Genomic DNA, 25,853 nt, shown 5'->3' on the forward strand with positions numbered 1-25,853 from the left:
TATTTCTTAACTGATCGTCTGTGTGAATGTACATACACACATATATATATATATATATATATATATATATATATATATATATATATATATTTTTTTTTTTAACACCTCTCTCTCTCTCTCTCTCTCTCTCTCTCTCTCTCTCTCTCTCTCTCTCTCTCTCTCTCTCTCTCTCTCTGTGGCTTTCTTTGTTCCTTATGCACGGCCACATTTTTTCAGTTCCAAACTTCAATCTTTGTGTACGAGGTAACATAGGCTATGTGGCCGTGGGGTCCAGGGGTAGGGGCTTAAATTCTCTATTGAAATGTGTGCCATGTAACGCCACCTGGTGGTGGTGGGATAGGGTATTACAATTTCCTCTTTTTACCTCGGCAATGCTGAGATTAAAACACTCTTTGCATGGGTAAATTGGTAAATAGGGGCCTGTCAATGTCTGTCATCATGTGTGAGCCATTTCTAGCGAGGACATCAGATCAGGATGAATGGGGAGGCAAAGGGAGGAGGGAGCAGGATGTGAGGATGGGGACGGGGATGGATTAAAAGCACACTTAGCACGGGTATATTTGTCTTTCTTTCCTTCTCCTGCTCGCCCAAAAAGTTTTGCAAACAGGATGACTAATTGGTCAGTTGATCAGTCAGTGAAGTGTCGGGTAGGCTCTGCTCGTACTAAAATAAGGATGTACATATGTCTGATCATTATGAAATCGAAAATGGCTGGGGCAATATCGACAAAATTTTGCAAACTTGTTTGGTTTATCTAGAGTAAGGTCAAGGGCACAAAATAACCCCCATCCCCCGCTTGGCGAGAATGGGTGGGGGGGGGGGGCGGGGGGACTTGTGATTTCGGAGATTTTCACGGAGAATAGTGCAAGCGGTTTAACCACTGACTGCTACCGGAAGGAAGGGGGGTATTGACCTTTTTTTCGTTCCCAGTGGGAGGTCGTATCACTAGTTTATTTAAATGTAAAATTTACATGTCCCATTTTTAAGGTGCGGTTGGGGGCCATGTCTTCGATGAGGACTTGCATCCTTGTTATCTCGTGTTTTCAGCTCATACGAGCATGTTCACCTGCTTGGTGGAGTCGTGTTCATTGGATAATCGTTGCTTGTAGGATACTAAATCTCTCCGTCATCCTGTCTTGTACATCTAATTGTTTCATTGTGCTTGCATACACCGGTTTTGCGTCGGCCTTCTCTTGGCTTCAAAGAAGCCATTCTCGATTCACAAGTCCCCAGTTGTACATTTTCTTACCACCCACTGCAGGACACTTAAACCCACAAATATATATTTTTTTTACATTAACTTTGCTCTCGTGAACTCTGCTTAGTGTAAAAGTGTCTGTTTGTACGTGAACTCGAACATGCACAGACATAGACGCGTGTGAATGGTAACGCGTTTCGTTTCGACTTTCGGCTCGCCCCTGCATTGTTCATTGCACATTAAAGGGGGAACGAATACTTGACATGGCCCTCTAGTCTTTTTTTTTTGAGTGAAACTTCCACAGCTGTTTCATTGCATCAGCTTGACCCATGCATGGAAGGTTTACATTGCCTCATGGTAACAAATCTAAACTTCTTTATGCATGACCACTACCTCAAGGTTTCACTGAGAATGGTATAACAGATAATTTTAAAGAGCTCACGTCGGTTTACTTCATTGAATGTGAAGCAGAAAAAAAAATGTTGATGGACATTACATGTACCAGAATGTACACATCCATCCATTTTTGTCCATCCTTTTTGTGTCGAGCTGAAAATATCAATCCTAGTTTTATTCCATTTGTGGAGTGATACTGAGATTGTTCAACATAAGTATTGTTAATAATAAGTCAATTGATCGCAGTATTATCCCAACACAAACTTTAAAGGTGCTATTTGGGTGAAATGTACTTAAGTCGACGCAATATTCTCTACGACTCCAATTCTCATTTCTCAGTCCATGGCTGGGACTTGTGGTCTGGTTTGCACAGCTGGCCAACTTTTATGACGCAGTGATTATAATTATTACTGATACTTACCTTTAATTTCAATGGAATAACCTGATCGCTTTTTCCACATACTGGCTTGCACTTTCTTTTTGGGGGTGGTCGGGGAGGGAGCAGGGCGTCGGGGACATTGTTGGGAGGAGTGGGGGTTGGATATTACTTGGTCTTCCCTCCCCATATAGGCTTTTAGTGCTTTTGGAGGGGAAAAAAAACCACCAACTACACCAATCACCTGGATTAAGGCTTGCGCCAAGGCCTATAACGATTGCTTTGCTTTATGGTGCTTTCGTTTTCAAGTATGAATCCTCTCTCCCGTTTGTTGGAAGCATTCGTACTGAATATGAAAATACAAACAAAAGTTTCCAACTTTTTGTCCCCCACCCCTCCGACAACGTCAGACATATTAAAATTAGTACCAACTGACCAATTTATCCATCCATTGACTGTTGTGTCCACAATGTTTCAAAAAACGTCGAACATTTAGCTTAATCGTTAGGGTGGTGAGCTTGGGATCCTAGGATCCTGAGTTCAAATCCCACTCTGCTGTTGAATTAATACCAGGTGGGGTGGACTCTGCCTGTCATCCTTCCGAGGTCGGCAAAATGAGTGCCAGCTTGCTGGTATCCTGCGTCGGAGTGGCCACCCATCCAGGATTGTGCCCAATCAACAGAGTATGGTCCCAATGGATGAATTTGTAGATATCTCTTCCTCATGACATTATCTCAACCTGATTCGATCACGGCCGTGATTGGCTGAATTGTGTTGCCATGGCAAACATCTCGGTAACTTGGCTCATGTGAACGACATTTCAAAAAGCGTTCAAGATTTAGCTTTCGTATCACACAGATCTATTCCTTATAGCACCCAAAAAGGCGGGGGGCATCAAGGATGAGCTCCTTTTTGTTTTTTTAGATGGGGAACACTGAACAAGGATTCATTAAGGAAAAATAGAAACGCCTGCTGATTGAACATATATTCTGATACGATACATCACTGGTGTCCCTTTAGTGTTGACTAACCCATATTATCCTGGCTGGGGAGTCGTACCGTTTATATACAGTCTATCTATTTTGAAAGTTCTGTGTCCTGTCTGTCGGCATTAGTTGGTGGACGTTAAAGACCCCACGGTGTCGTTCACGAATAGGAGGTGAGCTATTGCGAGCAACCTGAACAAATTCCAAATTCCTACCTTCACCTTCGGCGAATGTCAAGCCTGGACAGTCTAATTGTGAAAAACTTGGGTCAAGCTTCCCCCTGGCTAACCCACAATCATGTGGGGGAAAAATCTGGGCATTAAAGAAGAGGAAATTTTAGAAGTTCTGAGGTCGATTGGTTGTAAGCTCAACGGGAAGGTGACACCCAACAGATGACTCAGCTTGCCAGCATTCCTATATGATTGTCTTTGCATATTACATGCTCTATATTTATGTTGATGGGTGATGGCCGAGGAATAATTGCACTATATACTAGACCGGCACTTGGTAGAGCGCATACCTCCGCCAGGCTGAACAGTTTAGGTTTTGTAACCCACTGATAGGCCGAATCTGTCTGTATCCGGACCTGAACCAAAATCGAAGCGACTTGTTCTTGTCACCTATTGAAAATCATCCAAATTTCGTCCGAATCCGTCCACAACTTTTTGATATATCCTGCTCACCGACAAACTGACAAACGAACAGAAAGACGGATAGACAGCCAAATAGGGGTGAAAAACATAAGCTCCGACAACGTTCTGTGGCAGAGGTAATAACCTCGTTTGAAAATAGATTTTACACCCACTTTGAAAGGACTTCACCATTGAAGGTTTCTGGTGAGATGGCACAATCAAAGCATGTCACCTTTATTTTCACCTACACTACTGCTCAAAAGTTTTAGAACACCCCCATTTTTCCAGTTTTTTACTGAAATTTAAGCATTTGAAGTCCAGTGAATAACCTTAAATGGTACAAAGCTAAGCAGTAAACTGCCAGAGGTTAAAAAAAAAGTTTAGGTTACCCAAAACTGTAAAATAATGTAAATTTCAGAGTTGTTAAAAAAGGCCCTTTTCAGGGAACAAGTAATGGGTTAGCAACAGCAGCTGTTCTGCAGCAATGGAAGTAGATTAAGCCTTGAAAGTTGATGCAAACAATTCCTACAGGTGTCCCAACTTTTGTTGATTAGTTACAAACCCTCTGTCTGTATAAAAGTAGTGTTGGAACAGACTGTGTTGCTACACCCTCTGAAGCATTATTTGGACAATATTGCACTGCAGGAAGTAGTATATTGCTATCATAATGGTGAGAAAAAGACAATTAACAAAGGAAGACAGACAGACCATTATAACCCTTAAAAGTGGAAGTCTTTCCTTTCGAGAAATTGCAAAGAAGTCAAGGTGTCAGTGAGTACAGTTTCCTACACCATGAAACGGCACTTGGAAACTTGAGGAAACTCACACAGGAAGAGGTCTGGCAGACCAAAAGCCACAACACAATCAGAAGACAAGTTTCTGAGAGTCAACAGCTTGCGTGATCGGCGGCTCACAGGACAGCAGTGTCAAGCACAGTTTAACACTGGTCGAAGTAAGGAAGTCTCAGTTTCAACTGTGAAGAGAAGACTTTGAGCTGCAAGTTTGACAGGTCGAGTGGCAGGAAGAAAGCTATTGCTAAGATGGCAAAATATGAAAAAGAGGCTTGCCTGGGCCATGAAGCACCACCAGTGGACAACTGAAAACTGGAAGAAGGTCTTATGGACCGATGAATCAAAATTTGAAATTTTCGGTTCATCACGCAGGGTTTTTGTACGCCGTCGAGTAGGTGAAAGGATGGTTCCTTATTGTGTGTGACACCAACTGTCAAACATGGAGGATGAAGCCTGATGATCTGGGGCTCTTTTGCTCGATCCAGAGTCGGCGACTTGCACAGAGTAACTGGCACCCTGAACCAAAAGGGCTACCACAGCATTTTGCAGCACCATGCAATACCCTCTGGTGTGCGTCTAGTTGGTCAGGGGTTCATCCCACAGCAAGATAACGACCCAAAACATACCTCCAGTCTATGTCAGAACTACCTTAGAAGAAAAGAACAAGACGGTAGGCTTCAAATCATGGAATGGCCAGCACAGTCTCCAGACTTAAACTCCATCGAGCTGGTTTGGGATGAACTGGACAGAAGGATGAAAGCAAAGCAACCTACAAATGCAACACATTTGTGGGAACTTAACTTCTGCAACAGTCTTGGGAAGAACTTTCCGAACAATATTTGATTTCCATTGTCGAAAGAATGCCACCAGTATGTTCGGCTGTTATATCTGCAAAAGGTGGCGACTTTGATGAGTCAAAAATTTAGATTGAATTAAATTTTGTTTAAAAAAACGATTCCATGATTTATTTTTCACCTGCAATTGTTTATTTGTTCTATGCTTTAATTTCAGAGAACATTGAAACATTAAACTGATTAAATTTTAGGAAAAACTGGAAAAATGGGGGTGTTCTAAAACTTTTGACCGGTAGTGTACATATCGCAGAACACAATGTTACTGTACCGTGCCACACAGCGTGTCCTTGCAAATGAAAGCAGCTGCAAGAGGTTGATATCTGCTGATGTGATTTCATCATGTTTGCAGGAAGTGGTTGTCTTTCATAATGAAGACCGAGTTTGTTTGGTTTTTTTTGTGGGGGTGAGTTGTGGTGACGTGCGCACTAACCAAGTGCGGATACTCTTAAAATTTTGTCGCATTGAAATGTCTTTTTGCCAGCAGCATGTACATCTGTGGAATGTACAAGTACAGTATGTGTACTTCCCGGACACATTTTGTAAATAGCCTTGAAATCTGTTCTTGTTTTTCGAAAGTGCTGGAGCTAAAACCGACCGTGTGTTTTTGGCCTCCTGGAATGCCTATCCCTAAAAGGAGTTCAAACTGCATCTCCAGTTCTCACCTCCGTCAGGCCACCAGGAAAGGCCTTTCGCATCAAACTTTTACACGAAACACCAAAACAGCGACGCGTGGAAGAATATTTGTCATGTTCTGCAAGCAAGTCCTTTAATAAGGACCTCTCAGATGGTGCTGGATGTTTTTGGGTTTGTTTGTGCACACCTGTCATCCCGTGTTTTGGATGCCGCACGTTTTTGACTTGTTTTATTAATTTATTTGTTTTGTTCTCCCAAAATGTTGGTGCACCCTCCGTTTTCTTTTTGTCTTGTCTCCCATCATTCACTCGTCACATGATGTCATTGGGCACGCCTTCACATTGTTCTCAGCGCTGGAATTGTACAAAGATTAAATATTTCATGGTTATGACATATAAGTACCTTGACATTCACGGCACATCTGCTTCCGCCATCTATGCAGGACCGTAAGAATGAGGGGTAGGGAAGGATGCACGGGGTGGACAAGATCTTTAAGGACAGAAGCAAAGGAAATTGTATGTTATTGATAGGACGTCTATTTTGTTAATTGTTCATTGTGAACCGAGCTACAGGTAGCACACCTATGTACCGACACCTATTTGGATGAAATTCATCATATCGTCTCGTGTTGTTCTCTTTGACCCGGATTTTGATTGTTTACTTGGTTATAAACCACTTTGACGGTAACTAGATTACAGTGATATTGCACTCACGACTTTCTGGCCGAATTAAGCCTTTTCTTGTGAAGGATTCCTCGAAAGGCAAATATAACTGATGCCATGAATGAATGAATGAGCATCCCTTTTGAATATAAATGCTTGAGTACAAGACACAGATGTCTGACTTGTGCAATGTTAGAAAAGTAGAAACAGAAAATCATGTTGATGATATTATTTTATTTCGAATACTTCATCCAGTGTCTGTTTATTTAATTTCGCTGTTGGTATGGTTTCTGAAAGCACTCTGTTTTTTTGGGGGCCTCAAGGGTGCCACTGGATTATCGGTCCATGCCATGGGATCACACCTGGGACATATCATGTGATTTTAATTGCAGATGTTTGTTACCAGGCATTCCTTTGAGAGACGAATGCTGTGCTCGTAGGCCCTTTACATCTGTTTGGTCAAACAATCAAAGGAGGTTCATCTGCGATGAGTGGACGCCAACAACAACACCAACAACAACACAACAACTAAATAATTCCCACAACCACACCTCGAATCTGTGGCTAGTTTTATGTTGGTGTAAACTCTGAGAGCATGAAACTGGCTGGTGTGTGGCATCTAACGAGAAAGTCAGGCCCCTAATTCTTGACAAAATTGTGGCATACATACATACATACATACATACATACAACCTGAAACAGAAAATACAAGTGTCTTATAGCAAGAGATCTGATGTGGTCATGATCGTTTCCATATTTGGATATATGCACGTCATTTGTATGTCTTTTAGCTATGAGGTCATACATACGATGGAAACTTTTAACTCTCCGCTTCCTTGATGCTTTCAATACCCTTACGACGACGCTATGCAACGTACATTCCTATATCCTCACTCAGCATTCCACCCAGTCTCGTGTGATTGTACATGATTATGCTCCACTCTTGAGGAGCCAGGGTCTTGCCCACCATGATCCTTGGCAACATCCTGTCGTAACCTTTGGCGAATTGTAATCGAACATCTCACCACCGAAACAGCCTTCCTCCCCACACCCCATTTGAAACTAGCGGTGTTTCATACAGGCAGCTCATCTCACGTTCCGTGCCGTGCACACACGTGCCGTCTGCTTTGGGCTTGATGAACACATCCCGGTTGTTTTTATTATCACATGTCCTTTCACATCATTTATCAAGTGATGTGAGACAGTCTGAACCGACAATTTTTTTATATCTTTTTGAATGCAATAACGTTTTTGCTGATGGATATCTCTTGCTGTGTTTGCAGGTGTAGTGTAGCTCACTGCGCACGATGAGTTCGAAGCTGGATAACAACCTGACTGAGTTGGACAGGCTTCTGCAGGAGCTGAATGCAGCGCAGTTCAACCCGCCACTAGGAAACTCTGCAGGTACAGTCAGTGCACCTTTTACTTACAGGATGTACAAAATTCACCGGTAGAGCAAACGTTTCATCCAAAATGACGTAAATTCTTCAAAATGTTTTAAAATGTCAGCGAAAAATTTCATTTTCCTCTTCTTAAAAATACTCTTCTTTGATTAAACATAATTCAAGAAAGCCATGATTTTTGACTTTTCATTAATTTTTTCTTTGATCTCCTAAAATTTTGGTGCACCCTTTGGTTTTTGGGGGTTTTTTTGGTCTCCCATCATTCACGAGTAGCACAAAGCCTGGTGTTGGCTTAACGGTTAAGGTGGCTGCCTTAAGATCTTAGGGTGTTGAGTTCAAGCCCATCTCGATCGTGCCATTAAACAACACCAGATGGGTTGACCTCAGCCTGTCATCCTTCCGAGGTCGGCAAAATGAGTACCAGCTTACTTCCAACAGCGGGGCACTGCATCAGCATCAGCAGCACATCCCACTGATAGGCTGGATCTGCAGGTGTGAACCAAAATCTAATCGGCTTGTTCCTGCCATCTAACCAACTCGTGCACCAAGTTTTGTCTGACTCCGTCCACAACTTCAACAGAGTATGTGAAGGTGAACACGACTGAGGGCAACTTACGGTCACTCTGTAAGGCTCGCAACAAATGTGTTCATCGTAGGCAATCCAGAAACGTTGTCTTGCTAATTTCAAGGTCGAAATTTTCAAGCAGCCTCCTTCATCAAAGTACTGGTAACACATTGTCAAGTTAGTTTGTGGTGTGTGCTCCCCTTTCACCCCCCAACCCCTCCCCCTCTCTACCTACCTCAAGCTGACTCACCTGTGACTGTGCTCGAGACAACGCAGAATGATTAAACTGGGTGTTTGCCTCTAAATCTCATGTACCCAACACATCTCTCTCTGTCCTCATCTTACCCTGTCATACGCACTCCCTTATTGAACCTGCCTTTCACAACAGAGAATGTAGAGAAAGTTCTTTCCAACCTCGACTTGGCATTGTCGATGGGCCTAGTTGGCCTCAGTGCCCATGTTCCCAAATCCTGCTCAAGTGCTCTTGTTTTCCTTTTGTCTGCTTCATCCTGTCCTACTTTGGCCACTTTACATCTGCCTGAAAGGACCACGACATCACTCCCAAACACAAGGAGGTTTAAAAAGAGATCCTCTAAAATCTAAGCTAAATGCCACGAGGCTTTCCAATTCGAAGAAAAGCTGTTGACTCCATCATTGCTGCCAATGTCAAGTCTTTCGTCTTTTCAAACAGCTTGACCTCTAACCATCAATATGGATTCTGTCCCAGTCACTCAACTATGGACATGTTGCTGCCACTTCATTCTCAACTATGGTCTGAAGCCCGAAATCTCAAACAACCAAAACCTGGGTGAACCACACACCAAAACTGGTCTACAAAGCCAGCCACACACTGGGCATCCTGCATTATTCCAAGTCATTACTTGTTGACTCGGATCTACTCATCGCATACAGGGCCTTTATCAATGGCTTAATGGATTACTGGTCTTCTCTATAGGCGGCCCAAAAATCACATATGTCTCTCTTGGAATGTGTGGAATATAATGCTCTCGATGTTATTGGCCAAAACAGACAGACAGGTGGTCTCTCTCTTGTTTACTGCCTCTTCTCTGCTCTCTCAGCCCCATGACCCTTCCCAGCTCATCGAGAACCCAGGACTCTTCCAGGAACCATTCATTTAAAAATGTTAAAAAATGCGCTCGTAATAGCATTTTTTTTTTTACCCTTTGTCATCCTGCTCTTTTGTCGGTTTCAATCTTGTGTTGAAAATCTTAAATTATCAAATTTGACGTTGACACAGTTGAACGTTTTTTGGGACGATTGGCCAGAAATGTTGGCCTTTTTGTGCATTACAACTTGTGTTTAAAATGGTCTGTTGGAAGTCAGAACAACCTTTTCATGAGTCAGGACATCATAATAATGAAAACGCCACTGCCCATGGCATACATTGCCCTAAAAGGCCAGCGAGTCGGGCTTATTTGGGTGTGTAAACAACAGCTTTCCTATCGGACGTGGCTTTCTGTTCCGATGTCAATGGAACGCCTTTTGATATTCCATGATAACCGAATTCCACACATTGCTAGTGGACTTGTTGCCTTTTTCCACGTTCTCAAATTTTACTGGCAGATTGTCCTTCCGTCGCCTTCCCTTTCGCCATTCCCTCCATCTATAGTTTTCTCTCTCTCTCTCTCTCTCTCTCTCTCTCTCTCTCTCTCTCTCTCTCTCTCTCTCTCTCTCTCTCTCTCTCCGGAATGCTAAAAATGTCTGCGTCGCATTCCCATCCGAACCAATGGCTCATTTATATAATGGTTCGCTGATGGTCTGCTAATGTCTGTTGTCTTGCAAGCGATTTATGTGCAATGTCCGTTACGAGCTATCGATCGATGTTTGGACAACAATAAGAAGAAAGGAAATGTGGAAGAAACTGCACAATGTCACCCGAGTTTTAAAAGTGGTCATGTTGCTCACCACCCCTCCTACCCCACTACCTTCCAATCCATACTGGAAGCTAATACAGTGTGTTTGACGTCTATATTGATCGCTTCGTTCTGAGTTTCTTTTGTCCGGGAGACCGCAACGAAGGATAATTGAATGGGCACTTGAGAAATAATCCAATTGTCAATCATTGAATGTGTTGCAAAGCTTTTCTTTCACTGAAAACAGCCCTTAACGAACATTTGGATTACTCCGTGGCTGAACCTTATTAGGCTTTAATTACCTTTGCCAAGTTGAGATGCCATTAGTTGTATTTTGACATGTAACCCAATGAGTAATGCGGAGGATGGAGGCAACAGAACGTTGATTTGAGTGTGCTGCAACCGCTGACGTTTCATGCGTTAACCCTTCGTCGGAGCAAAAGAGCCCATTCGCCAAAGTGTAGGATTAATTTTGCTGCTGTGAGTGTAATAAATACGAGGGAGTAAAATCTATCAGAGTTTGCTTGACGGAAGCAGGAGTGGGAAAACAAATTACACTAGAACTGCACTCGGTAGAGCACGTACCTCCGCCAGGCTGAACCGTTTACGTTTTGTATCCCACTGATAGACCGGATCCAGATCCGGTCCTGAACCAAAATCGAATCAATTAGTCTTTCTCACGCTCCCCCAACCTGTTCATCAAGTTTCGGCCAAATCCGTCCACAACTTTTTCAGATATCATGCTCACAGACAGACAGACGAACATGGGTGAAAACAACCTCTATCTACCTACCTTCGGTGACGGAGGTAACGATCACTCTATTTGTGATGCGGACTCCCAGCGTACAGCAGAAAATGGTGGTGGTGTGAATGAAGACCTTGAACAGAACAAGACCAAAGACCATTTGTGGAAGAGTATCTTGAAGAGACGACTGGAAACTGTGAAGACTGAGAATAATGTTAATAAGACGAAGATTGATGAGCATTCACGTTTTCGGGTCAGTAAGGTGATCGCATCAGACTCGGTGGTTTAATAGTTGGAGTGTCTGCTCTGAGTCTGGGAGGTCGGTGGTTCAAACCCCATCGAATCATACCGAAGACTTTATTTATGGTCTGTGCTGCTTCCTTGCTTGATGCTCAGCATTTATAAGGATATACTCAGCCCGCAACAATTGCACGGACAAACTATGCTGGGAAGGCAATGGCAAACCACCCGCTATAACCTTTGCCAAGAAACTACTTTGGAAGCAGATGCTCATAATAAAAGGTGACAGCAACCAGACCTTTACACGTATGCTAAATTTGATGAGGCCTAAAAATTGAGACTTAGTATTTTTCATTATCAGTCCTTAACCCTTTGAACCCTGATCTCCTTGGACTTTCGCCCCCCCCACCCCCACCCTGGGCTCTCTGGAGAAAAATCCGGCCACTCGGGTATATGAAGGTTTGAATAGCGCCTGGTAAACCAGACACTCGGGTATATGGAAGTTTGACTAGCACCTGGTAAACCAGCCACTCAGGTATATGGAAGTTTGACTTGTGGCTGGTAAACCAGACACTCGGGTATATGGAAGTTTGACTAGCACCTGGTAAACCAGACACTCGGGTATATGGAAGTTTGACTAGCACCTGGTAAACCAGCCACTCAGGTATATGGAAGTTTGACTAGCACCTGGTAAACCAGACACTCGGGTATATGGAAGTTTGACTAGCACCTGGTAAACCAGACACTCGGGTATATGGAAGTTTGACTAGCACCTGGTAAACCAGACACTTGGGTATATGGAAGTTTGATTTGCACCTGGTAAACCAGACACTTGGGTATATGGAAGTTTGATTTGCACCTGGTAAACCAGACACTCAGGTATATGAAAGTTTGACTTGCACCTGGTAAACTAGACACTCGGGTATATGGAAGTTTAACTTGTGGCTGGTAAACCAGACACTCGGGTATATGGAAGTTTGACTAGCACCTGGTAAACCAGCCACTCAGGTATATGGAAGTTTGACTTGTGGCTGGTAAACCAGACACTCGGGTATATGGAAGTTTGACTAGCACCTGGTAAACCAGACACTCGGGTATATGGAAGTTTGACTAGCACCTGGTAAACCAGCCACTCAGGTATATGGAAGTTTGACTAGCACCTGGTAAACCAGACACTCGGGTATATGGAAGTTTGACTAGCACCTGGTAAACCAGACACTCGGGTATATGGAAGTTTGACTAGCACCTGGTAAACCAGACACTTGGGTATATGGAAGTTTGATTTGCACCTGGTAAACCAGACACTTGGGTATATGGAAGTTTGATTTGCACCTGGTAAACCAGACACTCAGGTATATGAAAGTTTGACTTGCACCTGGTAAACTAGACACTCGGGTATATGGAAGTTTAACTTGTGGCTGGTAAACCAGACACTCGGGTATATGGAAGTTTGACTAGCACCTGGTAAACCAGACACTCGGGTATATGGAAGTTTGACTAGCACCTGGTAAACCAGACACTTGGGTATATGGAAGTTTGATTTGCACCTGGTAAACCAGACACTCAGGTATATGAAAGTTTGACTTGCACCTGGTAAACTAGACACTCGGGTATATGGAAGTTTAACTTGTGGCTGGTAAACCAGACACTCGGATATATGGAAGTTTGACTTGTGGCTGGTAAACTAGACACTCGGGTATATGGAAGTTTAACTTGTGGCTGGTAAACCAGACACTCGGATATATGGAAGTTTGACTAGCACCTGGTAAACCAGACACTCGGGTATATGGAAGTTTGACTAGCACCTGGTAAACCAGCCACTCAGGTATATGGAAGTTTGACTTGTGGCTGGTAAACTAGACACTCGGGTATATGGAAGTTTGACTAGCACCTGGTAAACCAGACACTCAGGTATATGGAAGTTTGACTAGCACCTGGTAAACCAGACACTTGGGTATATGGAAGTTTGACTAGCACCTGGTAAACCAGACACTCAGGTATATGGAAGTTTGACTTGTGGCTGGTAAACTAGACACTCGGGTATATGGAAGTTTAACTTGTGGCTGGTAAACTAGACACTCGGTTATATGGAAGTTTGACTAGCACCTGGTAAACCAGACACTCGGGTATATGGAAGTTTGACTAGCACCTGGTAAACCAGACACTTGGGTATATGGAAGTTTGACTAGCACCTGGTAAACCAGACACTCGGGTATATGGAAGTTTGACTAGCACCTGGTAAACCAGACACTTGGGTATATGGAAGTTTGACTAGCACCTGGTAAACCAGCCACTCGGGTATATGGAAGTTTGACTAGCACCTGGTAAACCAGCCACTCGGGTATATGGAAGTTTGACTAGCACCTGGTAAACCAGACACTCGGGTATATGGAAGTTTGACTAGCACCTGGTAAACCAGACACTTGGGTATATGGAAGTTTGACTAGCACCTGGTAAACCAGACACTTGGGTATATGGAAGTTTGACTAGCACCTGGTAAACCAGACACTCGGGTATATGGAAGTTTGACTAGCACCTGGTAAACCAGACACTTGGGTATATGGAAGTTTGACTAGCACCTGGTAAACCAGACACTTGGGTATATGGAAGTTTGACTAGCACCTGGTAAACCAGACACTTGGGTATATGGAAGTTTGACTAGCACCTGGTAAACCAGACACTTGGGTATATGGAAGTTTGACTAGCACCTGGTAAACCAGACACTTGGGTATATGGAAGTTTGACTAGCACCTGGTAAACCAGACACTTGGGTATATGGAAGTTTGACTAGCACCTGGTAAACTAGACACTCGGGTATATGGAAGTTTAACTTGTGGCTGGTAAACCAGACACTCGGGTATATGGAAGTTTGACTAGCACCTGGTAAACCAGACACTTGGGTATATGGAAGTTTGACTAGCACCTGGTAAACCAGCCACTCGGGTATATTTTATGTTTGAATAGCGCCAGCTAAAACTGCCACTCGGGTTCAAAGGGTTAAATTGTGGATTGAAATGTCAAATTGCAATTTCCTGTGAGTCACAGGTTCTTTTCGGAGGGAAACAAGAATGAAGCACAGGCTAAATTATTTGTGCTTTATTTTACTCTCGGACCTTTTCAGAATTTAGATCACCGCAAATAGATAAGAACTCATGCTGGGGAATTTTTCCAAGTATAGAAGGTGGAACACTGAATTGGGCTGGTGGTGTTTAAAGGGATGGCACAGTGGATGGAAAACGAGAAAGGTTGTACAGGAGAGTGTTAAAGTGATGAATTCTGTTCGCTGGATGCAATGGAACTCTTGTTTGATGTATTTTTGACGAGACATAAAGAATTGTAAAAAAGAGGATTTATTAATCCAATTTCACTTGAATACAACATTGCCATCCCTAATTGGATCCGGTAGGATGTTGCATAGGTAGCACACTTACCTTTGAGTCGTTTAGCCTGCGTTTGATTTCCGACCTGACGACAAACTGTCTACGTTGTTGCCTGTACTGTCCCTCGTTAAGCCGGGTGTCCCGTCTGCAAGCATTAGTTGGTGGATATTAAATATCACAAGGTGTCTTTTGAGTTATTGTTGGAACCCTCAACAAATGGCAAAGTCCTGCCATCCTTAGTCGAACGTCAGGCCTGGCGAGCCAGTTGGTGAGAGATTTGGGCCAAAAACTTTCCTCGGACGACACCACCACCAGGTGGGCACCACCACAATTCGAGGAAGGTGCTGATTCATGCCCTTGTTTTCCTTTAGTGCAATTCCAATCCAGATGGCTCTCACCTGAACTGTGGCATGGCAGTGATGAGTAAACATAGTCCTGTACTAAATATAATTTTATAATTTTTTTCTTCTGAGCTCAAAGTTAAACTCATCTGACACATTCACGATGTGACACTCTGTGCCAAATTTGGTGATTCAAGCTGCCCTCGTTGTCCAGTTATTCTGGCAACAAACACACAAACAAACGGTCATAGGCCAGTACTTATGCCCAGTGTTGCCTTAATGGTTAGGGTGGTCGACTTGGGATCCGAGGATCCTGAGTTCAAATCCCACTTTGCTGTTGAATTAATACCAGGTGGGGCTGACTTTGCCTGTCATCCTTCCGAGGTCAGCAAAATGAGTGCCAGCTTGCTGGTATACTGCGTCGGAGTGGCGACCCGTCCTGGATTGTGTCCAATAGACAAGGAGACTGCTTAGGCAGCATCAACACTCTGCACAGAGTATGGTCCCGATGGACCAAGCTGTTAGAGTATGGATGGACAATACTCATGTGCTCTGCCTTCGCCAAGTGTGAGTCATAATTGGCACTGTTAAAAAAGTACCGGAGTGGTAGTGGTAGTTGGAGCCCCATCCAAGTGGCCTTTATTACAGTGTTCCCAACCAGACCATGTCACGAAACATACCATGTTGGTTCCAAACACTCTGCAGTATGTTTCAAGGTTAAAGTTTCTGTTCATGAAGCTGATTTGTGATTGATGCTATGACCTTGTGGGTACAGTGACATGTGGAATGTGCTGTAACTGGATTATATTTAAATGGAGAAAGGAGAAAGTATGCATGTTTATGCATTTTATAATAGTTTATAGATTTTTTTTAACTTATCTGGAATTGGAATTCCAGATAAGGTATTGTCATCATGCACCATTCATCCATCCCTCTCTTATTTTGACTTCTGTGACCAAACCGCTAGGCCAATCTGGATGAAATTTGTCAGCAAGGTTCCGCTTCTGAATGGAATTGCAAAGCTTGTACCGGTCACGTGACTTCATGTTGGTCAAAATTGCGGACTTAGTCTATGCCGTCAAGCATCTTCTTCTCCAGACCCACCAGTCAGAATGCTACCAAATTTTGGTTACAACATTAGGACAGGGTCCAGATAAGCTACTGGTCCAGTGGTCCTATTTTTCTTTCTGTCTCTATGTCTGTCTCTGTCTCTCTCTCTCTCTCTCTCTCTCTCTCTCTCTCTCTCTCTCTCTCTCTCTCTCTCTCTCTCTCTCTCTCTCTCTCTCTCTCTCTCTCTCTCTCTCTCTCTCTCTCTCTCTCTCTCTCTCTCTCTCTCTCTCTCTCTCTCTCTCTCTCTCTCTCTCTCTCTCTCTCTCTCTCTCTCTCTCTCTCTCTCTCTCTCTCTCTCTCTCTCTCTCTCTCTCTCTCTCTCTCTCTCTCTCTCTCTCTCTCTCTCTCTCTCTCTCTCTCTCTCTCTCTCTCTCTCTCTCTCTCTCTCTCTCTCTCTCTCTCTCTCTCTCTCTCTCTCTCTCTCTCTCTCTCTCTCTCTCTCTCTCTCTCTCTCTCTCTCTCTCTCTCTCTCTCTCTCTCTCTCTCTCTCTCTCTCTCTCTCTCTCTCTCTCTCTCTCTCTCTCTCTCTCTCTCTCTCTCTCTCTCTCTCTCTCTCTCTCTCTCTCTCTCTCTCTCTCTCTCTCTCTCTCTCTCTCTCTCTCTCTCTCTCTCTCTCTCTCTCTCTCTCTCTCTCTCTCTCTCTCTCTCTCTCTCTCTCTCTCTCTCTCTCTCTCTCTCTCTCTCTCTCTCTCTCTCTCTCTCTCTCTCTTTCTCTCTCTCTCTCTCTCTCTCTCTCTCTCTCTCTTACACGTGCACGTCTTCTCTCAGTTCAAAGGATCATGTCATGACATGCTCAAGCAAATATTAAAGGATGACGATGATATCCGAAATAACATTGTGTTTGTATAATTGCAGGATGGCCTCGAGGTACGCGCACTCACCTCTAAGTTGTCTAGCCTGGGTCCCAGTCTTGACTCAGCAACAAACTGTCACCGTGGTGTCTGTCTCACAGACATGGTGATCGATGTGTGCGCCGTCCCTCAGATGGACGTTAAATGCGAGTCCCATCTGCCAGTATTAGTTGGTAGACATTAAAGATCCCACGGTGTCCTTCACCAAAAGTCGGCGAGCTATCACCGGCACCATGAACAATTTACAAATTCCTGCCCTGACCTATGTTGGGAAGGCAATGGCAACCACCCAGTATAACTCTTGCCAAGAAGCTGTTTCTACAGCAGCACTGGCCCCCTGTGATCGTGTTTGGTATATCAGTTGAGCTTGTATTATTGGCCTAATTACACTGCACTGATTCTCTTCCCATTGTCAGTCCCCAGTCAGGCACAGAGCGGAGTGACAGAGCTGGAGATGCTTGGTTCACACATATCTGGAAGTAGTGGGACAAATGACCAGTATAAACCAGACAGCTCGTGCGATGTGCACCTCAACCCCACAGCCGTACCAGGGTAAGTGTTTTTATTGTTAAAAACAAAAACTTTAACTTTGCTATTTAATTGTGACCATTTCAAGCCAGCCGACTCGAGGAGAAAACGTGGCAATCGATCTGCAGCAATTTTTGAGACCTGAGTTTTACCCAGAGGTGATTTGTGTTGGCGGGAGTGCGCCGAACGACGACTAGTTCTTCGCATTTCCAATTCACTTTCTCAAATCTTTCTGCAGATCGGGCATTATATTTGAGTTGCAGCCAAAAGTTATTTCAAAGTCAAAATTGATTTTTCCACCGGAATACTGCAAGTGTGATTGTTTTATTATTATTTTTTCCAGAACAACTCAAGTGATATAGATCATTCAGCTTTTAGGTATTGTGATTCCGATTAATGTAAACTATTTGCATTATCGCTGAGAGCATATGGTGGGGGTGATGGAGAGGGTCTGATGCAGAGTAGCATGACACACACACACACACACACACACACACACACGAAGGAGGGGGTATGACACATGGAGGGAGAGTGTGAGAGCGAAATCCTTGAAGAAGTTTGTCCTGGCTGTGTGTACCCTCGCGAGTTCCCTGGTTGTCCCGTGTGTCATTCCACACCCCACTGCTCATTTGTAGAACTTTTCTACCTGCCGTTTGCTCTTCACCAAGCCTCATTCTCCCATTTCATTCGTCATCGTGGGTTTTGAATGCTGTGCTTGCGTAACCTTCACAATGCAATACCAGTCATTTTCAATACGATTTAATTACTTAATCCATGATCCATTAAATAAAGAATGCCAAACTTGGCAGAGCTTGACAGGTTGTTGTTGTTGTTTAAAAAAAGAAAAAAGAAAAAAAGAAAGAAAGAGCCTCCACTGTGAAATGAGTCGTTGCACGCTGAATTCTTACAGGCCACACTGTCCTCAGCCAATCCGCGTGTCAGCCTCTTCAGCAACACGTGAGCTGGATGAGCTGATGGCCTCTCTTTCGGATTTCAAGATCCACGCAAATGCAAGTTCCATTGACTTTTTGTTTTGTGTTTTTTTTTTATCTTTTCTTTTTGTGTCTTTTGTTATTCATCATTCAATGGATTATATGTTACTGATTACATTATAGGGATATTGTACTACATCATATTAGGTAGATTACATTATCGGGACATCTACTTGTGAATTGTTAATTGAACTCCGTGCTCTGATTTTTTCTTTTTGATTGTATTTTCACTCTTCTTCTTTCTTATCCTTCAGCATTTTCCTGACCTTTCTTTTGAGTCCATCAGTGACCAACCATTAAAACTGCAGCTGGAATATCCTCATGCTGATAACTTTCCTGCTCTTGCCTTGACCACAACACCCTTGTCAGGGTTTCCTCCCATTTCTCTTCCCTCATCATCTAACATTGCACTCGAACGAGACCCTCAAGCCGTGTTTGCAAATGGAGACTCTTTTATGCCACACTCAGTAACTAACGGCCGTGACTCTGTTTTTTCTTTCCCATATTCTTTTACACCTGAGCCAGCACTGCACATCGAAGAAGAATATCCATCGGTTTATGGGCAAAAAACCGATGTCGATTCTCCAGCAATGACTTCGCGCTTGAGTGATTTGATCATCGAACTGCGTACAAGTGGTTACGATCGTTCGGGAGGTGTTACAAGAGCAGACGGTTGTGAGACGCTTGATATGACGAGGGAAGATGGGAATTCGGCCAAAAATGGAAAATTGTTCATTGCTGAGAACGAAGTGTTGAAAGACTTCCTGCAGCCTGGAGAAGATTTCTTTCAAAATTTATCTGTAAACTTATCTCGCAATGAACCACAGCCTCGAGAAGTAAACAAATTGAATGAAGAGTTGCGTGAAGACGCTTCAGTAGTTCCTCGGAAACGTAAAACGACGGAATCCACCGAATGTGCTGCTCAGGATTTGGCCGGTACGTCGGCCTACAATTTGCCACGTGAAACCGATGCGTTAATCTTGGAGCACAATAACAGTGGGGTGACTCGAGACAATTTTGTATCAGAAATTTTACCGGATGTTTTCCCTGTGGTTAAGTACTCTCTCTCAAGTTTCCAGAATCAAACTGGGCTGACAGAGAATGCAAAACAGTTACAAGAGGTATCCCATTTAGGAAAACCAGACACGAACGGCCCAGTGAGCAGGACGTTGGTGCGAGATTCAGGGGGGAATGAACCTTCCGCGTCTAAAGTGCAAAATTGGAAAGGTGTGCCACTTGATCATGTAAGGATTAAAGGGATGCTTGAACCGAGCGTAATGTCTGCCGAGGTTGACTCATACTCAGACAAAAACCGGATACCAACCACAGACATTCCAAAGGCATCTCGTGTTCTCCGCACTTTGAAAATTCCGCCGACAATTCCCCCTGCCCGTCCTTCCATGTCTGGGCATTCACCGGTGGAGATTTCTGCTTTTCCATTGGCTCTCGCGCCGGAGAGCATCGACAAGTGTTCTGCAGCACGCCAGGCAGGCTCCACATTGCACACACGTGGAATGTTTTAGCCAATCAATACATGTCCAACATTGTGTGAATTTATTGCCTTTTACTCTGACATAAAGAAAAAGAAAAAAAAATTCCACAAAGGACTCTGAATAAATGTTGCTTTAAAACCTCCTCGAGGTCTTAGCACATTAGCAAATTGGTTTCACGATATGCTTGCGCTCATGCCTTGATGTAAATCTCTAATTAATTTTTTATTTAATAAAAACTGTTTCGTGCTTGCTAAAGACATTGAAATAATTGTTCCGTTTCATCAACGTATGACAGATTGTTTGAAGTAGTTTTTTTAGATTTTTTTTTTTTTTTTTTTAAGAAAAGCCAGAAAGACTTCCTGGCTGTTTTCACTGCTCTTGATGTCCAAAAAGTTGTTCGTTTTGCTTCGCTAATAGACGGCCTGTACATCTGCTGAACATGCACAGATCAAATTTGTTATCAAGAAAACCAGGGAGACGTCCAATATTCACCCCATGTACAGGGAGTTCCCTGCAAGGCGTCGCTTCGGTCCCATGATTCTGAACAAAACCGCCAAACAGGACCAAGTAATCAAAGAACTGCAGAATCGCCTTGGTATCAGCCGGCCTGTGCAGGAAGAGCCAATCCGCAAAGTACAAGATGACTGGCTCACTGAGGGTGTAGTCTTGATCTCTGAACCAGTACGCAAGACACAGGCAAGGTCTTCAAGACCGTTAAAGAACAATTTCCTTCCTTTTAAAAAATTTTTGCACCTTTTTTTTTTTTTTACTTTTATTTATGCTTCTAAGATTCCTCCTTTCTTTCTTTTTTTTTCTCTTCCTTCCTCCTTTTTAGACAAAAGAACTACGTTCTACTGTTACACCTGTTTCAGAAAAGGAATTGCCACACATTCACTCTTCTCTTTCTGCAGATTTATATGTTCCTCCTCCTCAGTCATTTCCACTGCCACCCCCACCACCCCCTCCACCTAAACTGCTTCCTTCTCCACTGCTGGTGAAAAAAGCTTCCGTTCCACCTTCCCTCCTTTCACCACTGCATCTGCAAAAGTCATTCGTTCCCAGTCAACGCCCGCCACCTACATCGGCCTCGGCCGCGCGGGGAATGCAAAAGCATCGCACCTCCACGCCGCAAGCAACTCGTTGCCCTGAAGTGGCCGCACCAGCCGAAGAGCCAAAATGCCTGCCACCGCACCACCATCTCACGAGGCCTGTGGCTCTTGGCAAAGCTTCCATAGGCTGTCAGACAGATGTTCCTCTCCTTTCATCAATGCAGGCATGCAGCTTGCATGCTTCCTCCATCATGCTGTTGATCCTGCTACCTGGCAGCCATCCCACTTACCTTGCTTTGTTTACTCCCTAACTGGCTGCTTGCCTGTGGTTTCTTTTTGATTCGCACCATCTGTTTTCCCCTTTACTTTACAAGACTTTTAACGTCATTTATGATTTTTCTTTGATCTTTGTTTATTTATTTGTTATGTATCTCCTTGGAAAAAAAAACAAAAAAACAACTCATGTCTAAAGTACTACCTGAAGAGAAGAAACTGTTTGTCTTTCCTTAGAAAGCAATATGTTTTGAGTAATTGTAAGCGATTTGCTGAGTAGATCCACATATCATTAGTGATAGTGAGTCACCATCTGTGTCTGTGTGTGTATGTGTAATATATATATATATATATATATATATATATATATATATATATATATATATATATATATATGTATATATGTATATATGTATATATGTATATATGTATGTATTAGTATTAGTATTAGTATTAGTATTAGTATTAGTATTAGTATTAGTATATATTTGCATATACAGTCAAAGCTCGTTACTATGCCACCTCGCTTCTATGCCACTCTCGCTATTATACCACTTTTGCTCGGTCCCGACAAAATTCAATACAAAATAAATTTACTATGCCACCCCCTACTCTCGCTACCATGCCACTACTGTGTGACTGTTAAAAGGCACGAGTCGTGAAAAAGTCTGTATTACGCAGTGCTCGATTATCACACTCACGTCCAAAGGCGAAGCGACGAACTACAGTCCAGCTGCGCACAACATAACCCAATACGTACGCGCATAGTCAGACTGTGTCAAAACACCCGATTCTTCTCCCTGTTGCCAGCCACAACAAGCCAATCACAACACGCACAACGAGACACAAAAAAGCACGAGCACACACACAGACACGCAGGCACACGTACAACAGTGACATCATTTTTTTCAAATTCAGCCCATAATGTCAGCTCAGAAACGCAAGCGAACCGACTTTACGCTGAAGGAGAAGAAGGAGATCATCGATGCCGCGAAGAAGGAGCCGAATCAGTCCAAGTTGGCCAGGGAGATTAGCAAGAAATGGGGCATCGAAGTTAAGAGAACCACCGTGAAGGGCATTCTCAGCAAGAAGGATGCAATCGAGGCTGCAATCAAAGCTGGATTTCCATCGAAGCGCATGAAGTTGACGCAGGCTCACGACCCGAAGCTTGATGAGGGAGTGCTCATGTGGCTGAAGCAATCAAGAGGACAGAATGTGCCTGTCAGCGGCGATCTGATCAAGGAGAAGGCGATGAAACTGGCCGAGCTGATGCACATCCCAGACTTCATGGCGAGCGACGGTTGGTTGGGCAATTTCAAGAAGCGCCACGGCATCACGTTCAAGACAGTGCAGGGCGAAGCTGGAGCGGTGGATTCGCAATCCCTTCTTGAGTGGCAACAACAGGTTCTCCGGCCCTTACTCGGGCAGTTCTCCGCAGACGACGTCTTCAACCTGGACGAGACTGGACTCTTCTGGCAGCTGCTTCCGAACAAGACCATGGCTTTCAGGGGAGAGCGGTGTACTGGAGGAAAGAAAAGCAAGCAAAGGATCACTCTTCTGGTTGGGGCAAACATGAGCGGCAGCGAGAAGTTCCCTCTTCTGGTGATTGGCAATTCCAAGAAACCCCGTGCCTTCAAGAACAAAGAGATCCCGGTCAAGTACAAGGCGAACTCGAAGGCGTGGATGACGGCGGAGCTTTTCGAGGAGATGTTGCGTGCGTGGGACGGACGACTCGGCCAGCAGGGAAGCAGAGTGCTGGTCTGTCTCGATAACTTCTCTGGCCACCCTCCCGAGCTCGAGCTGAACAACATCCAACTGGTCTTCTTCCCACCCAACCCGACAGCCAATTCACAACCAATGGATCAGGGAATCATAGAGAACCTCAAGCGCCACTACAAGAAGCTCCTGCTATGCCGCTGGCTTGAGGCCATAGACGAGGGAAAGGAGTTCAAGTTCACATTGCTCGACGCTCTACACGTCGCCCGGCGTGCTTGGGAGCAGGTCGGCAAGTCGACGATCAGGAACTGTTTCGCGAAGGCCAAGTTCATCGAAGAGGAGATCCAAACTGAGCCACAGGATGCGGAGCTGCCCGACATCTGGGAAGCTCTGCCTGCTGAGGAAAAGATGCACGAGAACGAGGAGATCGAGCTGTCTGACTTTCTCGAAGACGACGAGCGCCTCGCGACTGGCGGGTATTTCACACTGGAGGAGATTGCGGAGGAGATTCTGTGCAGTGAGGAGCCGGTGGAAAGCGAAGATGACGAGGTAACTGTCGAGGAGGAAATCGTTCCGTTCGAGGAAGCCCAGCGCGCTTGTAGCACCGTCCGGAAGTTTATGCAGCAGAGAAGCGGGAAGCCCGGTGTGATGCAAGTATGCGATCGGCTAGACAAAGAGATGCACGAGATCCGCCGAAAGAAGATGCGCCAGCCGATGATTCTTGAAAGCTTTGCGTGTCGTGAATTTCTCGCCATGCCATATGTTAGTGTGTGAACTCTGTTACTGTGTGTATGTTCTCCGTTCGCTTAGCTTATACAACAGTCGTGCCTTTTACTTGCTGGAATAAATTTTGTCTAAAGATTAACTACAGATGGGTAACTTGAGAAAATAAGGCCGTTTTTACAAAATCTCGTTACTATGCCACTCTCGCTACTATGCCACTTTTGCTCGGTCCCGACGGGTGGCATAGTAACGAGCTTTGACTGTACTTACAAGAGTTTCAGGATCTTCTCTTGCTGAGCCTGAAGTATGTTGAGTGCAGTTGTTGTTGTGTAATGTTGGTTCGTAAAGAGGGAACATGGCCAGATAGGCCATGTTTGCTTTCAGGATTTATCAGCACTTTCCTTGCTCACTGTGGCAAGGGTTGATGCGTCGTCAGTTGGCATGGGTTACGCCTCTTCTGTTTTTCACTTGATTAATGCTGCAGAAACCCAATACACAGCGAGTCAAGCAGTGGTGAAGCCGTGCAACTTAAATGACTTTACGTCATCTTTTCATGATGATGGCTTTCTTATTCATTTGTTTTGTACTCTTTTAAATCCCTCGGTATCTCTTACTGAGAGGAGGCTTTTTACGGTTGGCTCACTTGCTGGGTGATGAATCTCCATCTTGAGCTTTGTAATAAGAGTACTCTTGTGGTGTATTCACTATGAGCCTGTACTGGCTTGGTAAATCCTTTTCATCGTCTGTCTTCCTTTGCCCAAGCCGTATGAGCCGACGGACACTATTGCAATCGAGTTATGTTTAATAGACTGACTGTTTTATTTTATCTGTTATACTATGTAAAAACCCTCCCATTCATCACTTTTAATGACAAGCTCGGTTTCTTTTTCCAATTACTCGTCGCTCTTCATTTCTGTGCATGTTTGCTGACACGGCTGAAAGCGCTTCACGGGCACCTCGTCGGCCGTTCATCGTCCGAGGGCGTTTTTGATTCCTGGTGTTGCGAGCATTTGACCTCATCGTTGTTTTCTGGATGAGACTCACTTTGACCGATTGATACACATTTTATCTCTCGATGGAAAAGGGAGTCACCATGTATTATGAAAGAAAGGCAATTTGTAGTTTTTAAATTTATTTTTCACAATTTCTCTAAAATGCTGAGTTAAGAATTTTTTTTAAAGCCTTTTTTGGGGGGGAGGGTTGCACAACGTGTGAGTCACATCATGTATTCGTCATTGAGAGACCGCAGCTGCTTCAAAATGACTTTGTCAGTACAATGCTGTTCACGGCTGTGGCTGTGCACGTTTGTGAATGACAAACTTTTTTGTTTTCAGAAATGTTTTTCTTGCTCATCAAGATATCCGTACAGATGGCATTTTGCCTCTAAAACATTTGTGATACTTACTCAACAAACTTTGTGCAAATTGTCGATGCTACCCCGGTAGTTAAAATCTGTGATTGGTTGTCACCTTGGAAGTCGAAACGTTTCTCGACTTGTGAACACCCCAACAACTTGTCAGGAGTAAAAACCTCCATGATTATTATTATTATTATTATTATTATTATTATTATTATTATTATTATTATTATTGGCCCATCCAGTTAAAAAAAAATAACGTAGACATACTAAACCTCAGTGAGAGTCAATATAAAATTTGCCTAATTTAATTGATAAGCAAACTTTTACAAATTGCTTGTGCGTTGGGCCAGAGACAGTAAATTAATTGCACAGCAGAAAACAAAATAATTAGGCTTTTATGGAAATGTGTTCTTTTTTCGCTTTGCAAATACATCATCTGTGTGGAGACAGAAAATGTCTTTCCTTCTTTCCCTGTTTTTTTGTTTTTAATCGATTCTGCTAAATCCACAGCCATTCTTTCTTTTTTTTTACAGTCTCTAAGGCTCGTGGAGGATCTGCATCACAAATCACACACACATACAGACAGATACATGATACTTTCACACAAACACACCCACTGAGATTGGCAGAAGTGACCACCTCCCAGAGCACTCTGGGTACCAGCAACATCATCATTATGACA

At 43.7% G+C, this 25,853-nt stretch overlaps 1 protein-coding gene across 6 annotated transcripts in view; it reads left to right on the forward strand.

Moving 5' to 3' along the window:
* LOC147011158 (paxillin-like) overlaps positions 1-25,853 on the forward strand; it is a 91,899-nt gene that overhangs the window by 35,779 nt on the left and 30,267 nt on the right. For 4 of the 6 annotated variants that reach the window (XM_085860005.1, XM_085860006.1, XM_085860004.1 and 1 more), the window contains 6 exons: positions 7,812-7,932; positions 17,454-17,589; positions 18,476-18,575; positions 18,812-20,044; positions 20,498-20,746; positions 20,886-21,323. In XM_085860005.1, the coding sequence (XP_085716131.1) occupies positions 7,836-7,932; positions 17,454-17,589; positions 18,476-18,575; positions 18,812-20,044; positions 20,498-20,746; positions 20,886-21,323 (2,253 nt within the window). In that variant the 5' untranslated portion in view covers positions 7,812-7,835. The remainder of the gene's footprint in view (positions 1-7,811; positions 7,933-17,453; positions 17,590-18,475; positions 18,576-18,811; positions 20,045-20,497; positions 20,747-20,885; positions 21,324-25,853) is intronic. The other 2 variants (XM_085860009.1, XM_085860008.1) reach the window with 1 other exon arrangement.

The sequence above is a fragment of the Eptatretus burgeri genome, chromosome 16, assembly GCF_056783735.1.
Source record: "Eptatretus burgeri isolate ZD-2024b chromosome 16, Ebu_testis_v1, whole genome shotgun sequence".
In the NCBI taxonomy this organism is placed as follows: domain Eukaryota; kingdom Metazoa; phylum Chordata; class Myxini; order Myxiniformes; family Myxinidae; genus Eptatretus; species Eptatretus burgeri.